At 31.7% G+C, this 23,025-nt stretch overlaps 3 protein-coding genes across 3 annotated transcripts; 1 reads left to right on the top strand and 2 right to left on the bottom strand.

Annotated features, from left to right (window-relative positions):
• Positions 1-11,259: 11,259 nt before the first annotated feature.
• On the bottom strand, positions 11,260-18,617 carry HELRODRAFT_115877 (hypothetical protein; the record flags this gene model as incomplete). Its single annotated transcript, XM_009031209.1, has 18 exons — positions 18,543-18,617; positions 18,212-18,344; positions 17,944-18,028; positions 17,772-17,837; positions 16,464-16,509; positions 15,991-16,083; positions 15,819-15,879; positions 15,631-15,698; positions 15,311-15,402; positions 14,865-14,933; positions 13,573-13,709; positions 13,426-13,493; positions 13,083-13,177; positions 12,778-12,843; positions 12,380-12,516; positions 11,935-12,005; positions 11,577-11,711; positions 11,260-11,475 (listed from the first exon to the last, which is right to left on the bottom strand). Exons 1-18 carry the CDS (start codon positions 18,576-18,578, stop codon positions 11,260-11,262), a joined length of 1,674 nt encoding a protein of 557 aa, XP_009029457.1. The 5' UTR covers positions 18,579-18,617.
• Positions 18,618-19,119: 502 nt separating this feature from the next.
• On the top strand, positions 19,120-21,166 carry HELRODRAFT_89417 (hypothetical protein; the record flags this gene model as incomplete). Its single annotated transcript, XM_009031122.1, has 9 exons — positions 19,120-19,232; positions 19,502-19,601; positions 19,785-19,818; positions 19,910-19,986; positions 20,145-20,170; positions 20,348-20,443; positions 20,563-20,634; positions 20,820-20,934; positions 21,062-21,166. 9 exons carry the CDS (start codon positions 19,120-19,122, stop codon positions 21,164-21,166), a joined length of 738 nt encoding a protein of 245 aa, XP_009029370.1.
• A 785-nt stretch (positions 21,167-21,951) lies between these two features.
• HELRODRAFT_181405 (hypothetical protein) lies at positions 21,952-22,968 on the bottom strand (the record flags this gene model as incomplete). Its single annotated transcript, XM_009031208.1, has 2 exons — positions 21,952-22,472; positions 22,698-22,968. The coding sequence occupies 2 exons, from the start codon at positions 22,966-22,968 to the stop codon at positions 21,952-21,954; spliced, it is 792 nt and encodes a 263-aa protein (XP_009029456.1).
• Between the last annotated feature and the right edge of the window lie 57 nt (positions 22,969-23,025).

Genomic DNA, 23,025 nt, shown 5'->3' with positions numbered 1-23,025 from the left:
TCCCATATTTAAAAAAGGAGATAATGCCGACATTAATAACTACAGGCCGATTTCTCTACTGTCTCCGTTGTCAAAATTACTAGAAAAAGCAGTTTATGTCAGACTATTTTCTTTCTTTGAAGTACATAAAATTATTTGCAACAACCAATATGGTTTTCGCCCTAGCCACTCAACGGAACTTGCTCTACTCGATTATGTCCATCACATCCTCTCCAAACTCAATGACAAAAAACTCTCAGTTGGTTTGTTTTTAGACCTTTCGAAAGCATTTGACGTTATTAATCACAGCATCTTACTTGATAAATTAAGTTGTTATGGTATTCGAGGAGAAGCTCTCGGGTGGATTCAAAGTTATCTCTCACATCGGAATCAATACGTCACTATTGACAATTACCAATCTTCAAAGGCCTTAACTTCCATTGGTGTACCTCAGGGATCAATCCTCGGCCCACTTCTATTCCTAATCTACATAAACGACATTCATAATATATCTATTGGAACTAAATGTATACTATTTGCCGACGACACGAATCTCCTATTTACTCCCGACGACATTTCATGTTCAGATCATATAAATTCGGTCCTTTCAGAACTTTCAAACTGGTTTTCTTCTAACAAACTTACTGTCAATCATTCTAAATGTTCTTACATAATCTTTGGACCCAAAATCTTAACAAACCAATCCAATAACTTAAACCTAACGCTGAATAATATTAAAATAAATCGTGTTCTCTCAACCAAGTTCTTGGGTGTGACTATTTCTGATAATCTTTCATGGGATCTTCATCTCCAATCTATATCTTTAAAGATTAACAAACTCATAGGAATTTTCTACAACATAAAAAACAAGCTATCTCGTTCTTCTCTAAAAACTCTTTACAATGCCTTCATCTACCCCTATCTAACTTACTGTATACTTCTTTGGGGTCACAGTCCTAAAAGTCATCTTAACTGTCTGCATGTTTCTCAGAAAAGAGCCATCCGTCTAATATTTAATCTTAAACCTTATTCTCACACGAGATCCTTTTTCGTCGAGCACAATATCTTGTCACTACCTTGCCTTTACATCTACTTCACGGCTATTTTTGTTTTTAAATTTCTGAACAACTTACTCCCTCCCTCCTTTTCTAACTTTTATATTTATAGTAATTCCGTCCAAATATTGAACACAAGACACGCGTCTGTTATTTATCCATCAAAAACCCGCCTTAAGCTCGTTGCAACTAGTCTTAAAATTTTGGGCCCTAAGATCTGGCAATTATTTGTACCCCCAGATATTAGGGTTATCACTGAATTGTACCATTTTAAAATTAAACTGAGATCGCGGTTAAATTTGCTTGATCCCGACACCACCATCTAAATCTTAACCTTTTATATATTACACTATATATGGCTCATTTCATCGCTAATAATTATTTTAAATTCAGCATATGTTTCTGTCCACTTAGACTCGTTTATTCATCTCTTCAATCAATCCATACTTTTAATTACTGTATCAAATACTATAAATTATCTCACATTCCCAATCTACTTTCTGTTTTTGATTGTAGATTCATTAGTAATATCTGTATATACTTATATGTTCAGATATTAACTTTGTTTTTTGAGTGTTAATCCTACTGATTATATTTATCGATTTTTGCATGCATTGAAATTTAATTTGTATATTTTCTGTTCTGGTTTAAATTGCATATATATCTCATGTAAAGTACTTAGGGTGGCCTCTCCACAAGTTTTTTCATTTAAACTTATTTGGTTCCCTTATTGAAAATAAAATAAAATAAAAAAATAAATATATATATATATACGTAGTTATAATACATTTAAATGTTGTATTTACACATTCAAATTGTACAATTGGGTTATGGTGTAGTCTCAAATTATTTTGAATTCTTTCAGAAAAATTTAAACTTTTTACAATATAGGCTATTAGTTACTTTTATTAACAATTTAAAAAAATTCAATTTAATTTCATCGCGATATCGATAATGATTTTTGTGCCTGACTGATTAAAAAGCATCAAAGAAAATTTTTAAAATAGGATGGAGAATTTGTTATATTGCGAGCATATATAATAGTAATAATATATATATATATATATAATATATAAAGCGAGCAAAATTTTAATATGAAAGCGCTTATAAATCTACTCATATTGGCTCAGCTTGGCTTGGCTCGGCTTGGCTTGGCTTGGAATTGGATGTTAAGCAAGGTGTGGTCCCAGAAAAATTTGAACCGAGTGCCTACATATCCTATAGCACTGATTACTGTTCCTTTTATAATGAATTTATATTATATATATATATATAGATATATACATATAAATATATATATATATTTATATATATATTTATATATATAGTAACTATAATCCATGCATACAAATAATTAATAAGATAATGTTTATATAAAAAGCAATATAGTAGATTCAACCAGCCAATCAGAAAGATTCGAAGGCGTTCGTTCGATGACGTCAATTTAGTACGGTTAGCATTGTGGTTAAGACTATAATAGTGTAGTACATACATTAAATAAATTTTTTATTGATGTGAATGATTGAAATGATGCAAATGTATGGTTGAAACGAGTATAAATAGGAGCTGAGACAACATGAAAATCAGATCAGGCATTCTGCCTCGCTTGAAGCAGTCTGTCTGATCTCATTTATTTTTTTTTTAAATTATTTATTTTTATTTATTTTATTATTTAGAGTTATATAGAGTTATATAGAGTTTGCATGTCTGGGGTTTGTATGCTGTATTTTTTTATACTTTAGGTGGATTCTTTAGCGGTTGCTCATACATACATACATACATCATGTTTGTTTGTGTGGTAGTATTTTATGTTCTGTTTTACTCCTTTTTCTCTTTCTTCATGAGTCTTGAGTTAAGTTAATAAAACATAGGTAGGTGAGATTTAAAAGTAATTTATTATATAGGTAGGCTAGGGCATAAGGTAATTTAGTTATATAGGTAGGTTAGGGACTTCTATTCTTTTACTCTTCTTGATGATGTGTTTTTTGTTTTGTTTTGTTTCACACCATACATGTAACAGGTACGCGGTGGTTCCTGGTTTTATTGGGGTTTTTATTGATTGAATGTGGTAGTGTGCATGGTTATATAGAGTTATATAGAGTTATATAGAGTTATATAGAGTTATATAGAGTTATATAGAGTTATATAGAGTTATATAGAGTTATATAGAGTTATATAGAGTTATATAGAGTTATATAGAGTTATATAGAGTTATATAGAGTTATATAGAGTTATATAGAGTTATATAGAGTTATATAGAGTTATATAGAGTTATATAGAGTTATATAGAGTTATATAGAATTATATAGAATTTATATAGAGTTATATAGAGGATAAATCCTATATAGATACCTTTCTTTGAGGTTCTTTTCTTTGCCGACCGGTCGGCTTCTTTGCGTTTCTCTATTTTCATTTAAATTAATTAAATAAATAAGTTTTTTCCATTCATATAGGTTTATTCAGGTTCATTCATTTAGGTCGAAGCTTCCAGAGGAGCTCATCGTGGAAGATCAGAATGGTTGCGATGTCACGCTACGTTCGTTCATTCAGTGGCAAAGAATGCACGCCTGGCTGGGATACGTTTTATTCTTTTTTCTCTGTTTTTCTCTGTAATTTAACATTAAGTAAGAATGCTCACACGCACACGCACACAATTACATTAAGTAGCTATAGGTAGGTTAGATAGGCATAATTTTAAATGTAGGTAGGATAGATAGGAAGCATCCAACACTAATGTAGTTGGATAGGTAGGCAGCGTAAGTTTATTGCTTCTATTTTTTCTTGCACCCACATTACACGCATCAGCGTATTACACGCACAAACAAATACATACATAAACACATATGTTAGTATTTGAGCGTAATTTTATTTTCATTACACATTCTAATTTATTATTACTCAGGTTGAGAGTAATTTAATTTCATAAGTAGTTAAGGGCAATAATTTAATTCTAGGAACAATCTTGCAATGTAAATTAAATCGCTGTAAGTGTATCGATAGGTAGGTTAATTATTAAGTTTTACATTATTATTATTATTAGGTGGAGCCCAAGGCATTACGTAGGTGGTGGGGTGGGTGCCGAAAGGCCAATGAATTGGGCTCTTGAGTTTTGTAATTTTAGGTAAGCTAAGGCCATAATGTAATGAATAGGTAAGTTAAGGCTACGTTGTAACATACTCATTAATAGATTTAGGGTTTAAGTTTTATATTATTATTACTAAGTTGGGGCCCAAGGCATTACGTAGGTGGTGGGGTGGGTGCCGATTGGCCAATGAATTGGGCTCTTGAGTTTTGTAGTTTTAGGTAAGCTAGGGCTTAATTGTAATGAATAAGTAAGTTGAGGGTACGATAGCCGATAGACTCTGAATTTCAAAGTCCGTTGTCAGAGATAAGCCTCGGTGGCCAGTGGTGAACCGACAATGGTTTACTATCCGGACGGCAATGGTTTACTATCACCACGGTAATGATTTATTATGCGGCATGGCCATAGTCTACTACCCGCACGGCTTCCGGACGGCAAATGGTTTACTATCCGCAAGGCAATAGTCTACTATCCGCACGGCAATGGTTTACTATCCGGTGCCCTGGCTGTCGGCAAACCTCTGTGCAAGGAGGAAGAATGAAGGGGGACTTTCGACTATCGTACCATTAACAATTTAATATAGATTAGTTAAGGTAATTGAATAGGTAGATAGGATTATTTTTATTAAGCAATTTAAGATGCAGGCACCGCTAAGCTTTCTGATGAGAATTTTCTCTTTCTCCATTCCACGAGCTGTGTTTCAACAACAATCTCGTGGAGGATTGGCACCGGTTTTGGAGGACAACGCAGGTACCGGAAAGCATTCAGCATTCTGCCTTTGTCGAATGGACGACGGTAAGTTTTTTTTACATTTTAATCTCTTTATTATTTTCAGATATTATTTATTTGCCATTTTACTATTTTATAATTTTTTGCTCCTAAGATTCTAACATTCATTACTACTACGCTAATAAAAAAATTGTCTACAGAATGATGAGAGGTGGGCAGCGGTTAGGGTTAGGGTTAGGGTTAGTTCTTAGGTGGGCTGTGGTGGGCGTCAGCACGTTTCAGATGGTTGTCTCATGATGATTTACGTATAATGATGGTGGTGTAGGAAGAATCAGCTAGTTGGCTGTTCGACTGACACTCAGAAGTTCGGATGACATCTTGTGTGCCGACCAAATGATGGTAGTGGTCGGTGCAATGGATTACAGTAACGACGATTTTTGAAGTAAGGTTTAGTTTCGTTTTTTTATTTTTCTCATTCATTCATTTTTTCACTCAAACTTTAAATTATTCTCCATTCTTCTAAAAATTGACGTTAATTCATTCTATTCATTCATTCATTCATTCTTTTAATTATTTATTCATTCAATTAATCTTTTATTCGTTCGTTCCTTGATTTACTACTGAGCTAATAAAAATAACTTTTCTACAGAATGATGAGAGGTGGGCTGTGGTGGGCGTCAGCACGTTTCAGATGGTGGTCTCATGATGATCGTTCCGATGACAACTTGAAGAAAACAACAACGACAATTTTTGAAGTATACCTATTTTTTTTTATTGTTCTCATTCATTCATTCATTTTATCACTATCTTTCAAATTATTCCTCCATTAATTGATCCATTGATTCATTCTATTCAGTCATTAAATCATTGATTGATTAATTAATTAGTTAATTCATTTATTCAGTTAATCATTTAATCATTCAGTTAATCATGGTCGGTGCAATGGAGGTTCATCGGTAGTGAGTGAAGAAGTTTCTGGAGAGGACATGCCCGCACATTTACACAGACACAGACACACACACACATCAATACAACACACACATGCACAACATCCATTCATTCGGTGTCGTTATGTTTCTCTTCAACTTTCTAATTTCTTTACCGAACTTAATTTAATTCATAGGTAAGTTAGGGATTGAGATGAGTTGAACAATCGTAGGTAGGTTAGGGCTTAAAATTAGTTAAAAAGTTTCAAATAATATAAAAATGCTAAAATGCGTTAAATGAAATACCTGAAACGAGTAAAATTCCTAAAACGTAGAATGACAAATTTGTAGGTAAGTGAGTTGAGTTAATGATTATAAGTAAGCTAGGGCCCTGAGAGTAATTTAACTGTAGGTAGGTGACTGACTACTATTCTTGCGACTTCTTAATAGTTTTGTGTGATGTGTTTGTTTGTTTTCGCTTCACAGCACCACACCAACAAAACAAACTACATTTCATTCTCGTCGTCGCCTTTAATTTTACCTTTTTGAACAATCTTTTTAATAATCTTTATTTATTTATTAAAATGTTGACTGGTTTCTAGTTTTTTTTTAATTTGGTTATATAATTTTTGGATATTTCTTGATTTACTTTGTATATATGCGTGTATAAATAAATTCTGATTGGTATGTTGATTTAGTTATTATGATATGCTGTGAACTGTTCTTACTGAATGTGTTATTGTCACGTGAATCATTCTTAGAGAACTACTAAGGAGTGTGTATAATAATAATGGATAATAATTATTTTTTATCGGTCGATACTTTGTTATATTTGTTTGTTTAAAATAAGAGTTTAAACAAAATTGAAGTTTTTAAAATTTAATTAACCGTCACTTATCATTTTTGAATGAATTCAAATAAAAGCAACTATTGGGTTTTCTTCCTTTATTAAACTCTCGAAATTGTTTGTAGATATGTACGGTTAAGTGTTTGTTTAGTTTGAACAAGTCTTGAAAATATTTTTTAATTTATTTTTGTTTTTTTTTTCGTTTATTTGGTTCATTCAATTTGGTTCATTGATTTGTCGATTGGTTGGTTGATTAGTTGATTGAATGAATGGTTGGTTGATTGATTGGATGGTTGGTTGATTGGTTGATTAATTGATTGATTGATTGTTTTCACAGTATTGTAAACATGAAAAAAAAATCCGATTAAGCCAACCTACGGCTTCAGTAAGCCACAGTTTTTCACCAGACAAAAGCAATTTCTATATTTATATTGACAAAAATAATTGTGATATGAATATATTGATTTATTTAAAGCGTTATATGTACAAAAACTGCTATCATAAAAGTCCTATGAAACCATGTAAGCCACTGCAGTAACATGGAAATTATATAGCATATCCATGTGCAGTAAGCCAAGTTTCTATGAGCACCAGCAGAATGTAAAATATTTATTGATTATAATGAAGATAGTTGTTCAAATAATTTTGATTAATTTAGGCCGTTTATTTCATAAGCAAATAAATTTTTAACATGATCGAATAGTGTAAAAAAAAGGGTGACTATAGTTCAATCCTAGTAAGCCAACCTTCGGCTTCATAAGCCACCGGTTTTCACCGGATCAAAAGCAATTTTTAAATTCAAATTAACAAAAATAATTTAATAATACATAATTCTATTAAATAAAATTAAATAGCATAACTAAAATGTTTTAAGCATATTAAGTCAAGTAAATATTTCATATATAGCTTTCACGTTAAAATCCATGCAATTTCGTAAGCCAACAATCCAAATAACCCGACCGATTGATCAAATTGATTGTAACTTTTGACTCGAACGATAAAAAAATATAAAAAATCACCCTTCAACTCCCCTCCGAAAGTAAGCTCCTTGTTCGACCGTTAAAAGTGAGCGAAGGCCGTTAGGATTTATTCCAGTTATATGTATCAAACAGTATCTTAATGAACAAAGTAGTGACAAGCACTTAATAACTTTTTAACTTATTTAAATCTTGGTTTATTTAACAATTAATCTATTCATTCTTTCTTTCATTTAGAAACTAACCCCGCCCATTCATTTTTCATTCATTCAGTTCTCCATTAAGTCAATCATTCATTATTCATACTTGATTGATTGATGTGTTGGTTGGTTTGTTAATTGATTGACTGATGTGTTGGTTGGTTGGTTTCACGACTGGTTAGATGGGTGGTCAGTGTCACCAATATTTTCTTCATATTACTAAAAGTTTGATTTAGAGAATAAAAAAATCCCCATATGAGCGCTGATGATGAGTATCGTAAAATCGAAATAAGATCTATACACCTCATCATGAACACCAACGATTTTCTTATTAATTTCAATAAATTGCATAATAATTATAAAATTACTGTTAGGAACATTGAAAAGCTCAACCGTAAATTTCAAAAGCTAAAAATTTGGTAGATTTTATCAACTATTGCATCAATTATGGTCTCCTGCCAGTCTTTAAATAAATAAACATATATATATTTTGAAAGCCGTATTTTATATGAATTTTACCGAATTGTTGGGACGCGAAAAACGTTTGCAAAATAGTTTAATTAAAATTTAAATATTAATAAATAATTCATAAATACCTCCCTGAATATCTCAAAAAAAACGCCTGGAGACCTTCTCTAGTTTAATCACGAACTCAATCGGCTTAACACTGTGTAAGGCACAAAAATGATTAAAATTAAACAAAACATATCTGCTAGAAATAAATGAAATTAAAAATATAAAACAACCGCCCACTCCTAGATACATGCCTGTGTCTGAATGACATTGTCATGATTAGGTAAAGGTAGATGAAAGAAAAAATAAAATAGTTTTTCTATGCTTGGTCCTATGAAATTTTGTTACATTTCATTTACTTCGAACACTGAATTCATCACGTAATTAATTACGGGATAACAATAACAATAATAACAATAAAAATAACAATTTGACGTATGATGACGCCAACGATAACAATATTATAAATAACAACAATAATAATAATTAATATTTATAATTATTTGAACAAGAACAACTCAAAATTGATACCCAGAAATATGTTACAATAAAATTATATCGCTAGCAACGACAAAATGGAAAACAACGAAAGCACTGAAAAAAAATTAACTATTTCCTCAGACAAGTAAATTAATTCATGATCTTTGGTCACATTAAATGATAAGTAAATAGAAGAACAAAGTGATAACAAAAAGAGCAATGAACTCCCAAGAAAAATGCCGCCACAAAGAAAAATCAAGTATCAAAAACACACACACACAAACACACACACATGCAATCACGCACACACACACACAATCACGAACACACACACACACACACGCATAGAGAGAGATAACGTTTTTGTGTATATTGCATTTTGTAGACACATTTATCTAAATTTATCCAATTGAGAAAATAAATTAAATACACCCACGGTAGCAAAATAGAAACGCCATCCATCCTTCATCATCCCAATCAATATTACCATCATCTTCCTGGAAAGAATCGTCATCATCACAATCCTTATCATCATCATCCCTACCTATCACCTTCAACTACAACTTCAACAACAACACCATCGGCATCATCACCATTATAACAATCAACATAACTAACATTGCTTTCATCGCTACAACCGCTGAATGAAAGAAATTTAACATTCTAAAACATTTCGTAATTTCGTATCCACAAGCAAAAACTACAATTCGATTTTCTTATAATTTGCAATATTTCTGAGAAGAAATTCTTTGAAACCATCCAAATTTCGTAAATTTGAACTAGCGACATCAAACTTTTCTCGAAGGTTTCCATCGATGTAGAAATTAAATGTTGGAAGATGCACGATTGACTCCTCCTTGCATAGATCTAATTGGTTGATTGGATGGTTGATCGAGTGATTAGTTGGATGGTTGATCGAGTGATTGATTGGATGGTTGATCGAGTGATTGGTTAATTAGATTGTTGATTGAGAAATTGATTAGATGAGAGATCTAAGGATTGGTTTGTTGATTGAGTGATCGAACAGCTGAATGGTTGATTAATTGGTAGGTGTTGATCGATTCAATAGTTGATAGGATGACAGGTTGGAATGCACAACGAAATGCTAACTTTTATTCCGAATACAATCACAGGCACCAAAAAGAACCTCGTCACCGCCATCATTAAACTTCTCAGCTAATTGCCAAAACAAATTTCGAACATTAATACATTCATTGTTAGATGAATCATAGAAAAAAACGAAAGCGAATTTATTATTATTATTATTCGTCGTTGTCGTTATCTGTTTGGCGAATGGCGTTGATGACGTAATATGATGAATCCATCCTGATTGGATCTCTGTGAACGGTGTGACCTCGTTTGGCGGGCTGAGATTGGATAAGAAGTTTTTATTTATTTATCGGTCTATTTATTTGATTCTTCGTCCATCCATTTCAACGTCTATCAATCATTTTTTCATCCATTTATTTCCCATTCATTCATTCTCATTCATTGATCAACGTAACACATACTTCCTAACGATGTTAATAAAATTATCTTTGGTCCTGGCATCGTCAAACTCGATCAATTGTTTGCCATTCCTAAGAGGAGATATAAATATTATTGAAGGCAAGCTTTGAGAACTGAGAAAATAAAACAAAGGAATGAAACGAATGGCAAACCGATTAAATGGATATTTAGAATAAAAAAGTGAACAATTTTATGGCAATCCAACAAAGAATATGAAAGTATAACTCAATATAGAGCATTAAATTTTGAATGAAAATTGTAAGGAAAGAAGAATCTAACCGGAACACTTTGACTGTATTTGAAAAAAATTTCATTTCAAATTATGTTATTCTTATCATTTATTATAATTAAAAGTAACCGCACATACACACACACACACACACACACACACACACACACACACACACACACACACACACACACACAAGCAAACAAACAAACACACTTGTAGGCAACTCCATGATATAAAATTCTTCTCTAAGGCTCACTTCCAGTCATTGCATTTACTGCGGCGAACGATACCTTCGTCTGTTCATAATTTATAATAATAATAATAATATTTAATAATTATTATTATTATTATTATTATAATAGTTAATAATTAGTATTATGATTATTATTATTATTAATATGTTATTTGCTGTTATTGTTGTTCTTACCTCGCGTTTAAACGATTGGGCCGCTTCCATAAAGTTTTTCCTCATCTCAACACAACTATTGCAACCTGTGTTGTTGTTGTTGATGATGTTGTTGTTGATGATGTTGTTGTTGATGATGTTGATGATGATGTTGTTGTTGATGATGATGTTGTTGATGATATGGCTGATGATGATGTTGGCTTCGTCATTTAAATTCTTATACAAACGAAAACAAAAAATCAACAACAACTACGTATCACCACCACCATTATCACCACCACCACCACCATCATCATCATCATCATCGTCATCATCATCAATCTCCTAACGAACGACAAACACACACAAATAACCGTCAGCAAAGAACGCAACAACAACGATATCAAATCGTTCAAGATGTGACGCAAAGGTCGACGCGTCCAAAAACGATATTACGTCACTTCCGGCAATATTCCGCCAAAGTCGATCGTCACTGGATGGTTTTGGTGGTGGTGACGACGATGCCGTTGGGTTCAGCATGAATGATATGAAATCTTTTTTCTGTAATTATAAGTGTTTAGTGTGCCTTTATCATATCATACTAATACTAATATTACCAATATAATAATTATCATCATCACCACCACCATCATCATCATCACCTCTCTGCCGCCGTAGTATATCTGATCGTTCTTCCCGTAGTTGAAGTACTTGAAGGTGGGGTAGCCGGTGACGTCATTTGATTGACAGGTCGACGACGAACTCGGAGAGGTGCAATCAACCGCCGCGAACGAGATCTGCGCGCAACGTACGAACAAACCAAACATCAAAGGCCTCGCACAAAAAATACGGCAAGATAAGAACAAAAAAAACATCTTCAGCCCACCCGCAAGCAAACAGCCACAAACAAATGTAAACAAGAAGTTCACGTGATCCACAAACAAATGTAAACAAGAAGTTCACGTGATCCACAATAACCACGTGACCCACAAACGAATTTAAACAAAAATATCAGGTGACTTTATAATCATCTTTCAGTTCTTCGGCGGCCTGCATGAATTCTGGCTTCGATTTTTTGCAGTGCCCACACCCTGTTTAATATTGCAACAACGAAAAACAGCAACATAACAACAATATAGCAACAAGACGTCAACATTAAATATAATATTATATAATATTACCTGTAAACGCTAACAAAGACCAACAGCTAAACCAAATTGGTACCTACCTACAACTCAAGAAAGCAACAAGACGTCAACATTAAATATAATATTATATAATATTACCAGTAAACGCTAACAAAGACCAACAGCTAAACCAAATTGGTACCTACCTACAACTCAAGAAAGCAACATCAACATCTTCAACAACATCTTCAACAAACAACAAACTGAAATAGAGCATAGAAAACAAAACATCCCCCATGAAATGAAATAACAACGAACTGATATGGCGCAGAACTAACATGGCGCGTAGAATATCACTAAACAGTGTTTCTTCTTCTTAATGAAACTTTTGAAGTTTTCATCGTTCAAGTGTTCGACGTAGCTATCCAACTCGCCCCACGGTTTGTCGGACGCTGCTGCTGGCGGTTCCTTGGGGCTATAATTATTCATTAGGACGTAATCGTTAATAGTTATGACGTCATTATTGAGTCACAATGAGATACTGATCATCAACTATAGCGTACAGTGACAATCATTCATCATAATACAATAGCGAGTACGTATTCAACTGCAGACTGAAAAAAATTAGAAAACAAAAGTTCATTTATTCTTTTAATCATTCATTTATTCGCTTAATCTTTATAAACTTATTCAAATAAAATTTATACAATAAAAATTCAAAATCAAAATAACAAACTCTTTCATGAATGAGACAATCGTTTGAGCTGTTCGTTCGTTCACATCAAATTTCTCTTCTCCATTTCTAATCAATCAATCAATCAATCAATCAATCAAGCAAGTAAGCAATCAATCGATCCAATAACAAATCAACCTATCAGCAGTAACGTTTTTATAACGCTGAATTTTTAACAACAAAATCAAAACAAGGGATCAAGATTTAAGTTTTAGAAATTTAGAAAATAAAAAATCATTGTCTTTATTTATTATTATAATTATTTTACTTATTCTTCGTAAATATTATTGTTCGTAAATGTAACCAACTTGAAGTATTTAACAGTTGGAAATCCCTTGATTTTAAACTTTTCACCCAGCTTCTGATGTTTCGTCACATCAATCGCTGTTAAGATGCCATCTAACTACAAGTTCCAGTGAATGTGTGCGTATGTAAGTTTGTATATAAGTGTGTGTGGGTGTGTGTAGGTGCGTATGTAAATGTGTGCATATGTATGTTTATCATTGGTCAAAGTCGAGAAATTCTTACAATTTTGCTCTGCTCAGCAATATGACGATTTTGTTTGAATTTTTTACGAATGAAATTTTGATTAGTGTATGGTTTATGTATGTATGTATGTCTGTGTGTCACAAACAAGAAGACAGAAAGTACCTTTTCATTTTTGAGCATCGTGGCAGCAACCTCGTATTCAGGTTTCATTTTTTTGCAGTGTCCACACCCTTCACGAACACACAAACAATTTCGTAATAAATAACCATCATAATAAATACTGTAATACACACACACACACAAACTCACAAGGTGCATAGAACATAACAAGAGCTGACGATGACGCATTGATGATGTCATCGAAATTATCTTCAGTCAAATGTATGACGTCATTATCCATTTCTGACCAATCTTTTTCCGGTTCCTCAACTTTGGCGGGGACGGGGCTAATAAAAAATGGATAAAATTAAAAACTCAAATCTATTTTTTTGTTTTCAGATTCTTTTTATACAGTTCCAACTCTTAGCGCCAATTTTTTACCGTTTTTGCTGATCGTACTTTCGATCTTCGTATAGTCAATTCATGTATTATTTTTGTTGTATTTTGATGTTCGTTGCTTTCATTACTGATTTAATTTAATTAAATGTAGAATTTTAATTCCCAGCAACTGCGTGCGTGACGAAAGTTGCTTCAAACTGAGGCACGTCCCCTCTCATTCTTACACCCCTTCCTCTAGGCCTTCTGTTTGTTGTGGACAGTCCAGGTATGTTTGTCCTTTTCCTTTCAATCCATATTTCCCTGTCGTGTATCAGCGACTCGTCGAGTTGCAGCGCTCGATTCACGACTTTTTAGCTTCTTCTTCCATTCTTTGAATTCTAACCTTGATTTCAATGAGTTCCGCTTTTTCCAAATCATTTTTTGCATTTGCAAACGGTTGAACGCAAATATCTTCGTTTTCTAATTTGTTAGCAGCAGCCGACATTTTGGTATATTAGCAAAATATTAACTGCAATTAGATGAAAATTTAAAATATTTGTATTTCAAAAGTCTTGAAATGAAGATAATGTAGTGAGAGGAGAGCAAATTATCGAAGTATTTGAAATATGCAGGCAGCCCTCTGCTTTATATACTGTGAGAGTCGTGTTTATTATTAACTTTGCCACTATTAACTTTGTTTATATTAACTTTGTCTATATTTATTAACTTTGTATATATTTATTACCATTATAACTTATTAACTTTGTGCGACTTGTAAACTTTACAAGCACTTAATAACTTTACAACATAACAAACAACAACACACGTTTAGACGACATTTTCCCCGAGATCGGGGGTTGCCGTTTGGCTACCTATGATGAAACCGAAATACCCCTCGACGCCATTCACATCTGTCACTCGCCTCAGTATCACGCAACCCCGATTTTACTATGTCCTTCTAACTTTACAACATATTTAAATCTTTGTTCACTTTAACTGTCCTTTTTTTGATCTGTTCTATGCAATAGGGCATAATTTTTAACAATACTGAACAAATAACTGAAATTATGATAAACACTATAATGGATAATTAGCATAATTTATGAAGATGCATCGCGGCCTACTTCCTCATCCAGGCAACAACTCCATCTCTATCGTTTGAGCCTCCATAATTATAAACTTTCTCGCCATTTCTGTGGAAAATAATAATAATAATGGAAACCTTTTATTAAACATCGAAGTCTAAAATCAAAATGTATGAAATGAAATAAATAACACAAACATATTAAAATAATAAAAATTTTGCTCAATTGAAAATCAGGACGAAGATGATGAAATCGTATGAAGTTGAAATAAAATTAGTGTTCCTGTTACCATAAATTGAGCAATTTATTAATCTATTCTTAAAAGATCTGGACATACGTGATGAATTATTTATTAATGATAGTTTGAAAGAATTATGGAAGCCGATTAATGTAATTTAAAATGCTATAATATAAATATTAAAATCTTTAAAACCATAGTATATAAATAATAATAATACCTTTGAACTAAAAATAGTAACACAAACTTAAAATAGATCAGAGTGGGAAAACCCGTGATGTTAAACTCCATTCTTATTGGCTCTCCATCCAACGTATCAACATCCATTCCAGCTAGAACCTTTGTGTGATTTTCATTAGATGAACGAATGACAAAAAGAAAAAATGATGGTAAATCATTCAATCATTTTTCTACGCAGATTTTATTTTTTTCAATTGTCAAACTATTAACATTCTTTCGTTCATTTATGAACTCATCTCCCCGCCAATCCATCTTTCATTCATTCAATTCTTCATTAAGTCAACCACTCATTCTTCAGTCCTTCATCCATCCATCCATCCATCTCACAGCTTCTCCCTTCAAAATGGAGGCGGCCTCTGCAAACTCCGGCTTCAACTTCTTACAAAACCCACACCCTTAATAATAATAATGAATATAATATAAAAATATAACATTAAAATTAGTTAGATATTACGTGAGTTAGATATGCAATCGAAAATATATGGACACATTGGAAATAGACGCAGACAACCTACATGGAGCATAGAACATGATAAGAATTGGCTTCTTTTCTTTGCTCAATAATTTATTCAGATCCTTTGAAAATTAAAAATATGAACAAATCATTGGCACAAACCAGCCCAATAATTAACATAAACTAATTAAAGACAGGCCTAACTAAATAGCATAAAGTAATTATGATCGTACAGATTTAGTTTCGAGATGACGAACGTCCGATGCAGATGCCTCTTCTTCCCAAGGCCTGTCACTCGTCGGATTCCGTAGGAACTTCACCATCGACTGATTGATTTATTGATGTGTCGGTTAGTTGGTTTGTTGATTGATTGATGAGTTGGTTGATTGATTGATGTGTTGGTTGGTTTGTTGATTGATTGATGTGTTGGTTGGTTTGTTGATTGATTGATTGATGTGCTGGTTGGTTGTTCCGTTGATTGATTAACTGATGTGTTGATTGGTTTGTTGATTGATTGATTTATGTGTTGGTTGATTGGTCCGTTGATTGATTGACTGGTGTGTTGGTTGGTTTGATGAATGGTTAGATGAGTGGTTGGCTTATTAATTGGATGGGTGATAAGAATAAAACATAAAGAACAGCAGCACGGATCACAACGGAGAAAACAACAGCAGCAACCATAACATGAAGGAAGAATAACAATAACCTTAACAGTAAACTTTCGATCGTACACTTTATGAAATTCTCCATCTCTTTAAATAAGCATTGGTAAAAAAAAAGGTGAAAATATTTTATATACATATACAAAATGTTCAAATCAAATAAAATTTTATTCAATCAAACCAAAAGAAATGATTCAGTGAACAAAAGAGAACACAAATTCTATTGTCCCAATATTGAATGTTTTGAAAATAACTTCACAAAGTATATAAATGAAATTTAAAATAGTTAATAATCACCGTAAATTTTAACAAGGTAACAACAATACTTTCAACGCAATCATTACTGATCAATGTCCATCAAAAACAGAGCCTTTCATGAAAAAGTTAATTTTTGAAGTGATGTAGTTGGTGGCTTGCTTGCATTCTTTAACATCTAACAAAATGATTTCCCAAATTCCATAATCAGCATGTATTAGAGGGACAACAAGCAATTGAAACCTTGGAGTACATCAAGTTGTGATCTTCATTGCACGACATTAACAAACGCTAAAAATCTTATCAAACGCTGGATGGCAGGGACAAGTTTTTATGGTGAGAATTTTTCAATTCAGTGTAGAAACTCTCGTCAGAATATAAGGGTGAAGAATTAGCTTGAGAAGCATAAGATCATGTTATAGAACATAAGATGAGGAAAAATAGAAGATTGTAGATTTATTCAATTTAAATTTCATTTTATTTCTAACTCGTAAAGTTATGTGAATTTTTTTACAAAGTATCTATATGCAGATGGCGTCAAAGATAATTTTTAATGGCCGTTCAAAAAATTTATTGCTAACTGATTTGGGAATAAAACTGTTGCTTATTTTTAATTAAATCTATGTCTGGTATTATATTAGTTATATACTTTAGACCAAAGTAAAATTTAGTTGCATTTTGAATAATTTAGTATTAATTTCGATGAATCAGGTTGAAATATTTCCAAGATATACTCTAAATCATTTAATGGATTATTTGTTGGAAAGAAGATTAATTTATTACCAATCAACTGTTGAAACAAGTGAAACAACGCCCTAAACGTGATAGGTGGGGGTTTATTTTGCAATAAAACCTGGTCAAGGCACTTCACGAATCTACCATCGCGTCGTCAGTATCATCGGCATACAGAAAGACTTGTGCCAGTGGCTTTTAGAATATTGTTCAAGTAGATTGTTAAGAAGAGAAAAGTACCCAAAATTGACACTCTACAGCCATAACACTTGCACACACATACAGACAGAAACATATCAATATATATGTATGTTACCAATATTACATGTGTAGATTAAATTTTGAAAACAAATTTTTTTTATCACTTGAAATGTTTGTATTCAACGGGAGATGGAAATGACTTCAATTTTTTGCAAGATTTTTTGTCAATTCTGGAAAAATTAATAATTGAATATTAAACAATTAACAATAGATGATAAATATTAACATAATTATCAAACAATCAAAAGATTATTTAAAAGTGAAAAGCAAACTTACGAGCAATCAAATAGAATAATAGATGCAATTCCTTTTACTTTCTCACCGACGGCCCTGAAAAGATCTTGCTGCTTGAAATCTTTCTCTGAACAAATAAAAATAAATAAAATTATTGTTCAAAATTTAAAAAAACTTCTAATATAGGAGAGTTAGAGTTGTTTTGCTTAACTACAATATAAATAGATAATTGGAGATATAATTTTATACACATACATACAGCAACACACACAACCATACACACCCACACATACACATTCTCACACCTAACCCGACTGTGTGAATATAGCAAGAACGTTTGTATGAGTCCTAATAAGTTTTTTAAATTCTTTTACATCAGATAATTTCTGGATATAATCATTTTGCTTGGATTTTTGAGCAATGGAAATATGAGACAACAGAACCTATGAATGAATTATTAAAATTAATATTAATGACATGATTTGTAACTTTTTTTTTACATGAAATTGATTTGAAATGTAAATGATAGTCAAAATTATTTTTTTTGATTGTGTTTTCAATACAAAACTTTTAAGTAGATTGATGGAAAAAAAATCAAAATTTGAATTGAAATATTAATATAAAATTGCATGCTTACTTACAAGAAGAATCAAGCTAATGCAACTTAAACGAATCATCTGAAATAAAATTTAAATAACATGAAATGATAAAATAAATAATTTTTATTTCATAATTGCTAAAAACAAAATTTTTAAATATTTTTGTGACAAAATGATCACGATTAAGATCTATCTATTTAGCAAGGGAGTGCCACGTTTAACTCGATGTTAGAAGAAACTTCTCTATAAAAATTATTAGACAAGAATTGAACCATTTTTTATAAAGACGAACTTTATATTGTATACATTTATTTTATATTTCTTTTATATTTATTAAGTATATATATGTAAAAACATAAAATTCTTTTTGCACAGTTACGCGTGAATGCCGAAACTGAACCATTATATAATACAATAGAAATATCCGCTACAAGTTATTTATTGAACCCATTCTTTCTTCCACATTCGATCGAATTCGAAACATCTTTTTAACCTGAAAACCATTATTGCTGTCACACGTATTACTACGAAAATCTGTTCAAATTTCCATTGAAAACTGTTTTTAATGAAATATAAATCAAATTTAGAAATAATTATTTAATGGTTTAAAAGAATAGAAATGAATTTGAAAAAAAATGACGATGACAAATACAGCATTTTGCTGCCAACGTATAACGAACGTGAAAATCTACCGATCATAGTTTGGCTAATAATAAAATACATGAGAGAAAGGTCTGTGGGCTTTATTTATTCGTCAATTCATCTATTCCTTCCTTAATTCGGTCATCCATCCATACGTCCATTCATTCATCAATTCATTGTTTCATTCATTCCAATATTTCACTGTTTCATTCAGATCAGGTTTATGTTTTGTTTATGAATCAGTCAGCCATCTTGTTTCTTGTGTTTGTCTAACTAATTCTAGTAAAATAATCTAGACTCACTAATTAACTAATCTAATATAGACAAAAATTATTATGTAATATCATAATTTCCCACAGCAACTTAAAATTTGAGATCATAATAATTGATGATGGAAGTCCTGATGGCACACTTGATGCTGCTAAAGATCTGCAAAAGATTTTTGGAGACAAGACAATTGTTATTTTTGTTAATTTTTCAAAGTTTTTTTTTTAATTTTCAATATAAAGTAATGTAATAATTATCATTATAATTATAGTAAGAGGTCTGCAAAAGAATTAAATTTTTTTTATTATTATTTGGTATTTTCTTTTTAAACATTTTTTTTAATTATTATCATTTTATAATATTATTTAATCTAAGGTCCTTAGGCCAAGAGAAAAAAAACTTGGTTTAGGTATGTTTGTATGCTTACATCTTAAAAAATAGATAATATTATTAATAATTTATAATAATTACCAAATTATTATCTTTTTTATTAAACACAGGTACAGCGTACATGCATGGCTTGAAGCATGCTACTGGAGAGTTCATTGTCATCATGGATGCTGACTTATCACATCATGTTATTATTATTGCTGAATTTTATTTTATTGATTAGTTTTTTAATTGGTTTGCTTGTTTGTTTGTTTGATTGTCTGTTTGTTTGTTTTACTACATAGTTTACTCAAAAATTCATATTAATTTTCCAAGTTAAATTGAATTTTTATTTAATTGTTTTAGCCAAAATTCATTCCGGAGTTCATAAAGTTAGTGTCTTTGAATGAAGTGAACCATTAACGACATCAATCCAATAATGCATTCATACAATGTTTCATTTTGCATTTATAGCATCTTTATTGATTATTGAATCTCTTTGATTTATTGATTCAGTTGCTGAATTATTTCTTCCTTCAATTGTTCAATCACTCACTGATTTTTTCTAGAAAACAGAAAGAATCAGATTATGACATTGTCTCAGGCACCAGATATGCTCGAGGTGGTGGAGTTTATGGCTGGGACCTCAAAAGAAAATTTATCAGGTCAGTTCATCTTTTTATTTTTTGAACAAAATAATAGATATGAATAATTCTGCTAATTTGAATAATTATAGTACACTGCATAAATGAATAAATTGTAATAATTTCTTCAAATCTTTCAGTCGCACAGCTAACTACATCGTTCAAGTTCTTCTCAGACCCGGTGCCTCTGACTTGACAGGCAGTTTCAGGTTGTAGATAGAGATAATAACCTTCAAATATTCATTGAGATATATCAACACATTATTATCATTATTTTTATTATCCGTTTTGTTCATATATATGTTATCAACTGTATCCGTTTCATGATAATATTACTAACATATTAACATAGTTGGACTTTCTTTGAACGTGAATTTAGTTGACCTACATTTCTTAGATTATACAAACGAGATGTGCTGGAAAAGTTGATAACTTCATGTACATCAAAAGGTTATGTGTTTCAGATGGAGATGATAGTTAGGGCCAGGCAGCTCTCACTCACTATTGCAGAGGTATCATATCATTAACATCTATTAATTTAATAATTTAAAAATTACGTTGCTCTGCGGATCATTTATGAATTGCATTGTTATCCATAAATTTAAGTTGTATTAATGTTTCTTTTTTTTCTTTTACAAGGTTCCAATATCTTTTGTTGATAGAATGTATGGAGAGTCTAAACTAGGAAGCAATGAAATCATTCAGTACCTAAAGGGACTTTTATACTTATTTGCAACGACGTAACATACGTCCTATTTAATAAACAGAGCGCTATATAAATAAAATATTTTAAAATTAATTGTGGATTTAGCTTTTTTTGTTATATAATCATATTAAATGTAATCGTATAATTACTTTTATAATGAATTTGTCCGGTCTATGAAGATTGTTGAATCCAAATATTAAAATATAATTTTTATTATGATTAATATTGTTATTATGAGCTGTATTTTAATTTATTTTTGTTTCTAAATTTTAAATAAAAAAAATCCTGTAGTTTTTTTTTGAACCATAATAAAAACATTCAACTTCATTGAATGATTTGAAATTTTTAAAGGACATCAAACGGCAAAGTTATCATGAATGTTGGCCTGAGTACCCTATACAATGCTTACAAAGTGGATGGATGTTTACCACCGACAAAGTCCTAAAATGTTGGCAAAAATATTTTCCTCGTTACATTTCCGTCGTTACGATGTGGTAAAGTCGTGTCATCTTCCATGGTCAAGAGATCTAGCATTGCATGAATGGATATAGTAGCACACTACCTGTTTAACTCACTGATACTTTCAAAATATAGAACCGTCTGTAGTATGTAGCTCGTGACGGTAACTGTTCAGCCGATTATACTGCGTAGTTCATAGCGATAACAATTCGTATTTAAAAACCAAGTGATGAATATACCTTAGTTTATTGACTAAGTTAAGAGCTGTCTTTTACCGTTTCAATAACAAGATTTCAAAACGACGAGCATTTATTCGTTTAAACTACTTTTTCTTTAAAAATTATTATACTCTTATAATAATATACTATTTTGGTTTTATTTCAATTGATTCATTCTTGGATTCTTGAAAAATAAAAGAGTTTCCACTATCACCGCCATCAGATGAGGCGTTAAAACCATTGTAATCATCATTATCATTCTTATCAGCATTAACATCATTGACAGACAGTATACACAATAAACATGAGGATGATTGCGACGACGCCAGTATCTTATGAGCTTGCAGACACGAAGACTTGAAGTGCATTAAATTTGGTTCTAGAACATTCTTAGCTGCATTTAACTCTCTTTCTGTTGGATTCTCAAGGAAGAGGGGAGAATATTTCAATGGTGCTGACGATGTGGAAAATGGTGACAATATATTCGAGCCAGAAAGGTCAGCGTCGTCAGTAGCAGTTGATTGAGTAAGGTCAGATCCAGAGGTTTGTTCAGTTGACAATAACTCTTCAGCAGATCTGTCGGTGAAGTTACCTTCGTACACTGATATGCCGCGTCTTATGAAATCAAACTCGGAATAGAATTTGAAGAAGTCCAGAAGTAACGTTTCTGTGTTGAATGAAAATATTGGAAACATAATTTTTCACTTCAGTTGTTGCATACATTATTGCCATCACAAATTATTGAGAATTTGAAAATAGTGTTAAACAAATGACTACAATAATAAATTAATAAAATTAACGGGTTATCAGATACTTTAATTTATTATTGTAACATCAGATTTAAATGAAAAAATTCAAAGTCAACAGATTTTCATAAAAAAGAATAACAAACCTAAACTGACATCTGATGAACCTTTTTTAACATTACCTTTATTATTATTATTATCATTACAATTATCATCTAAATGTTTAAGTGGAGGCAGCAATCTAGATGAATGTCGTTGAAGATGGAATACAACGAGTAGAGTTAGCATAAAATTACTGAGCCATGGTCCAGGATTTGATCTGGTAATCTCATGGGACTTTGCCCACTGCCTAATCGTGAAAATTAGAGGAAGGATGTGTTTGTGATGATGACAGGCTCTGTACATGTAGTCGGACATTTCTAAGGCCTCACTGTGTGCATTTGTTTGTGTATTGGAATTTTAAGGTTGGCATTA

Source organism: Helobdella robusta (assembly GCF_000326865.2).
Source record: "Helobdella robusta unplaced genomic scaffold HELROscaffold_70, whole genome shotgun sequence".
In the NCBI taxonomy this organism is placed as follows: Eukaryota; Metazoa; Annelida; class Clitellata; order Rhynchobdellida; family Glossiphoniidae; genus Helobdella; species Helobdella robusta.
This window is presented reverse-complemented; position numbering and strand designations above follow the sequence as displayed.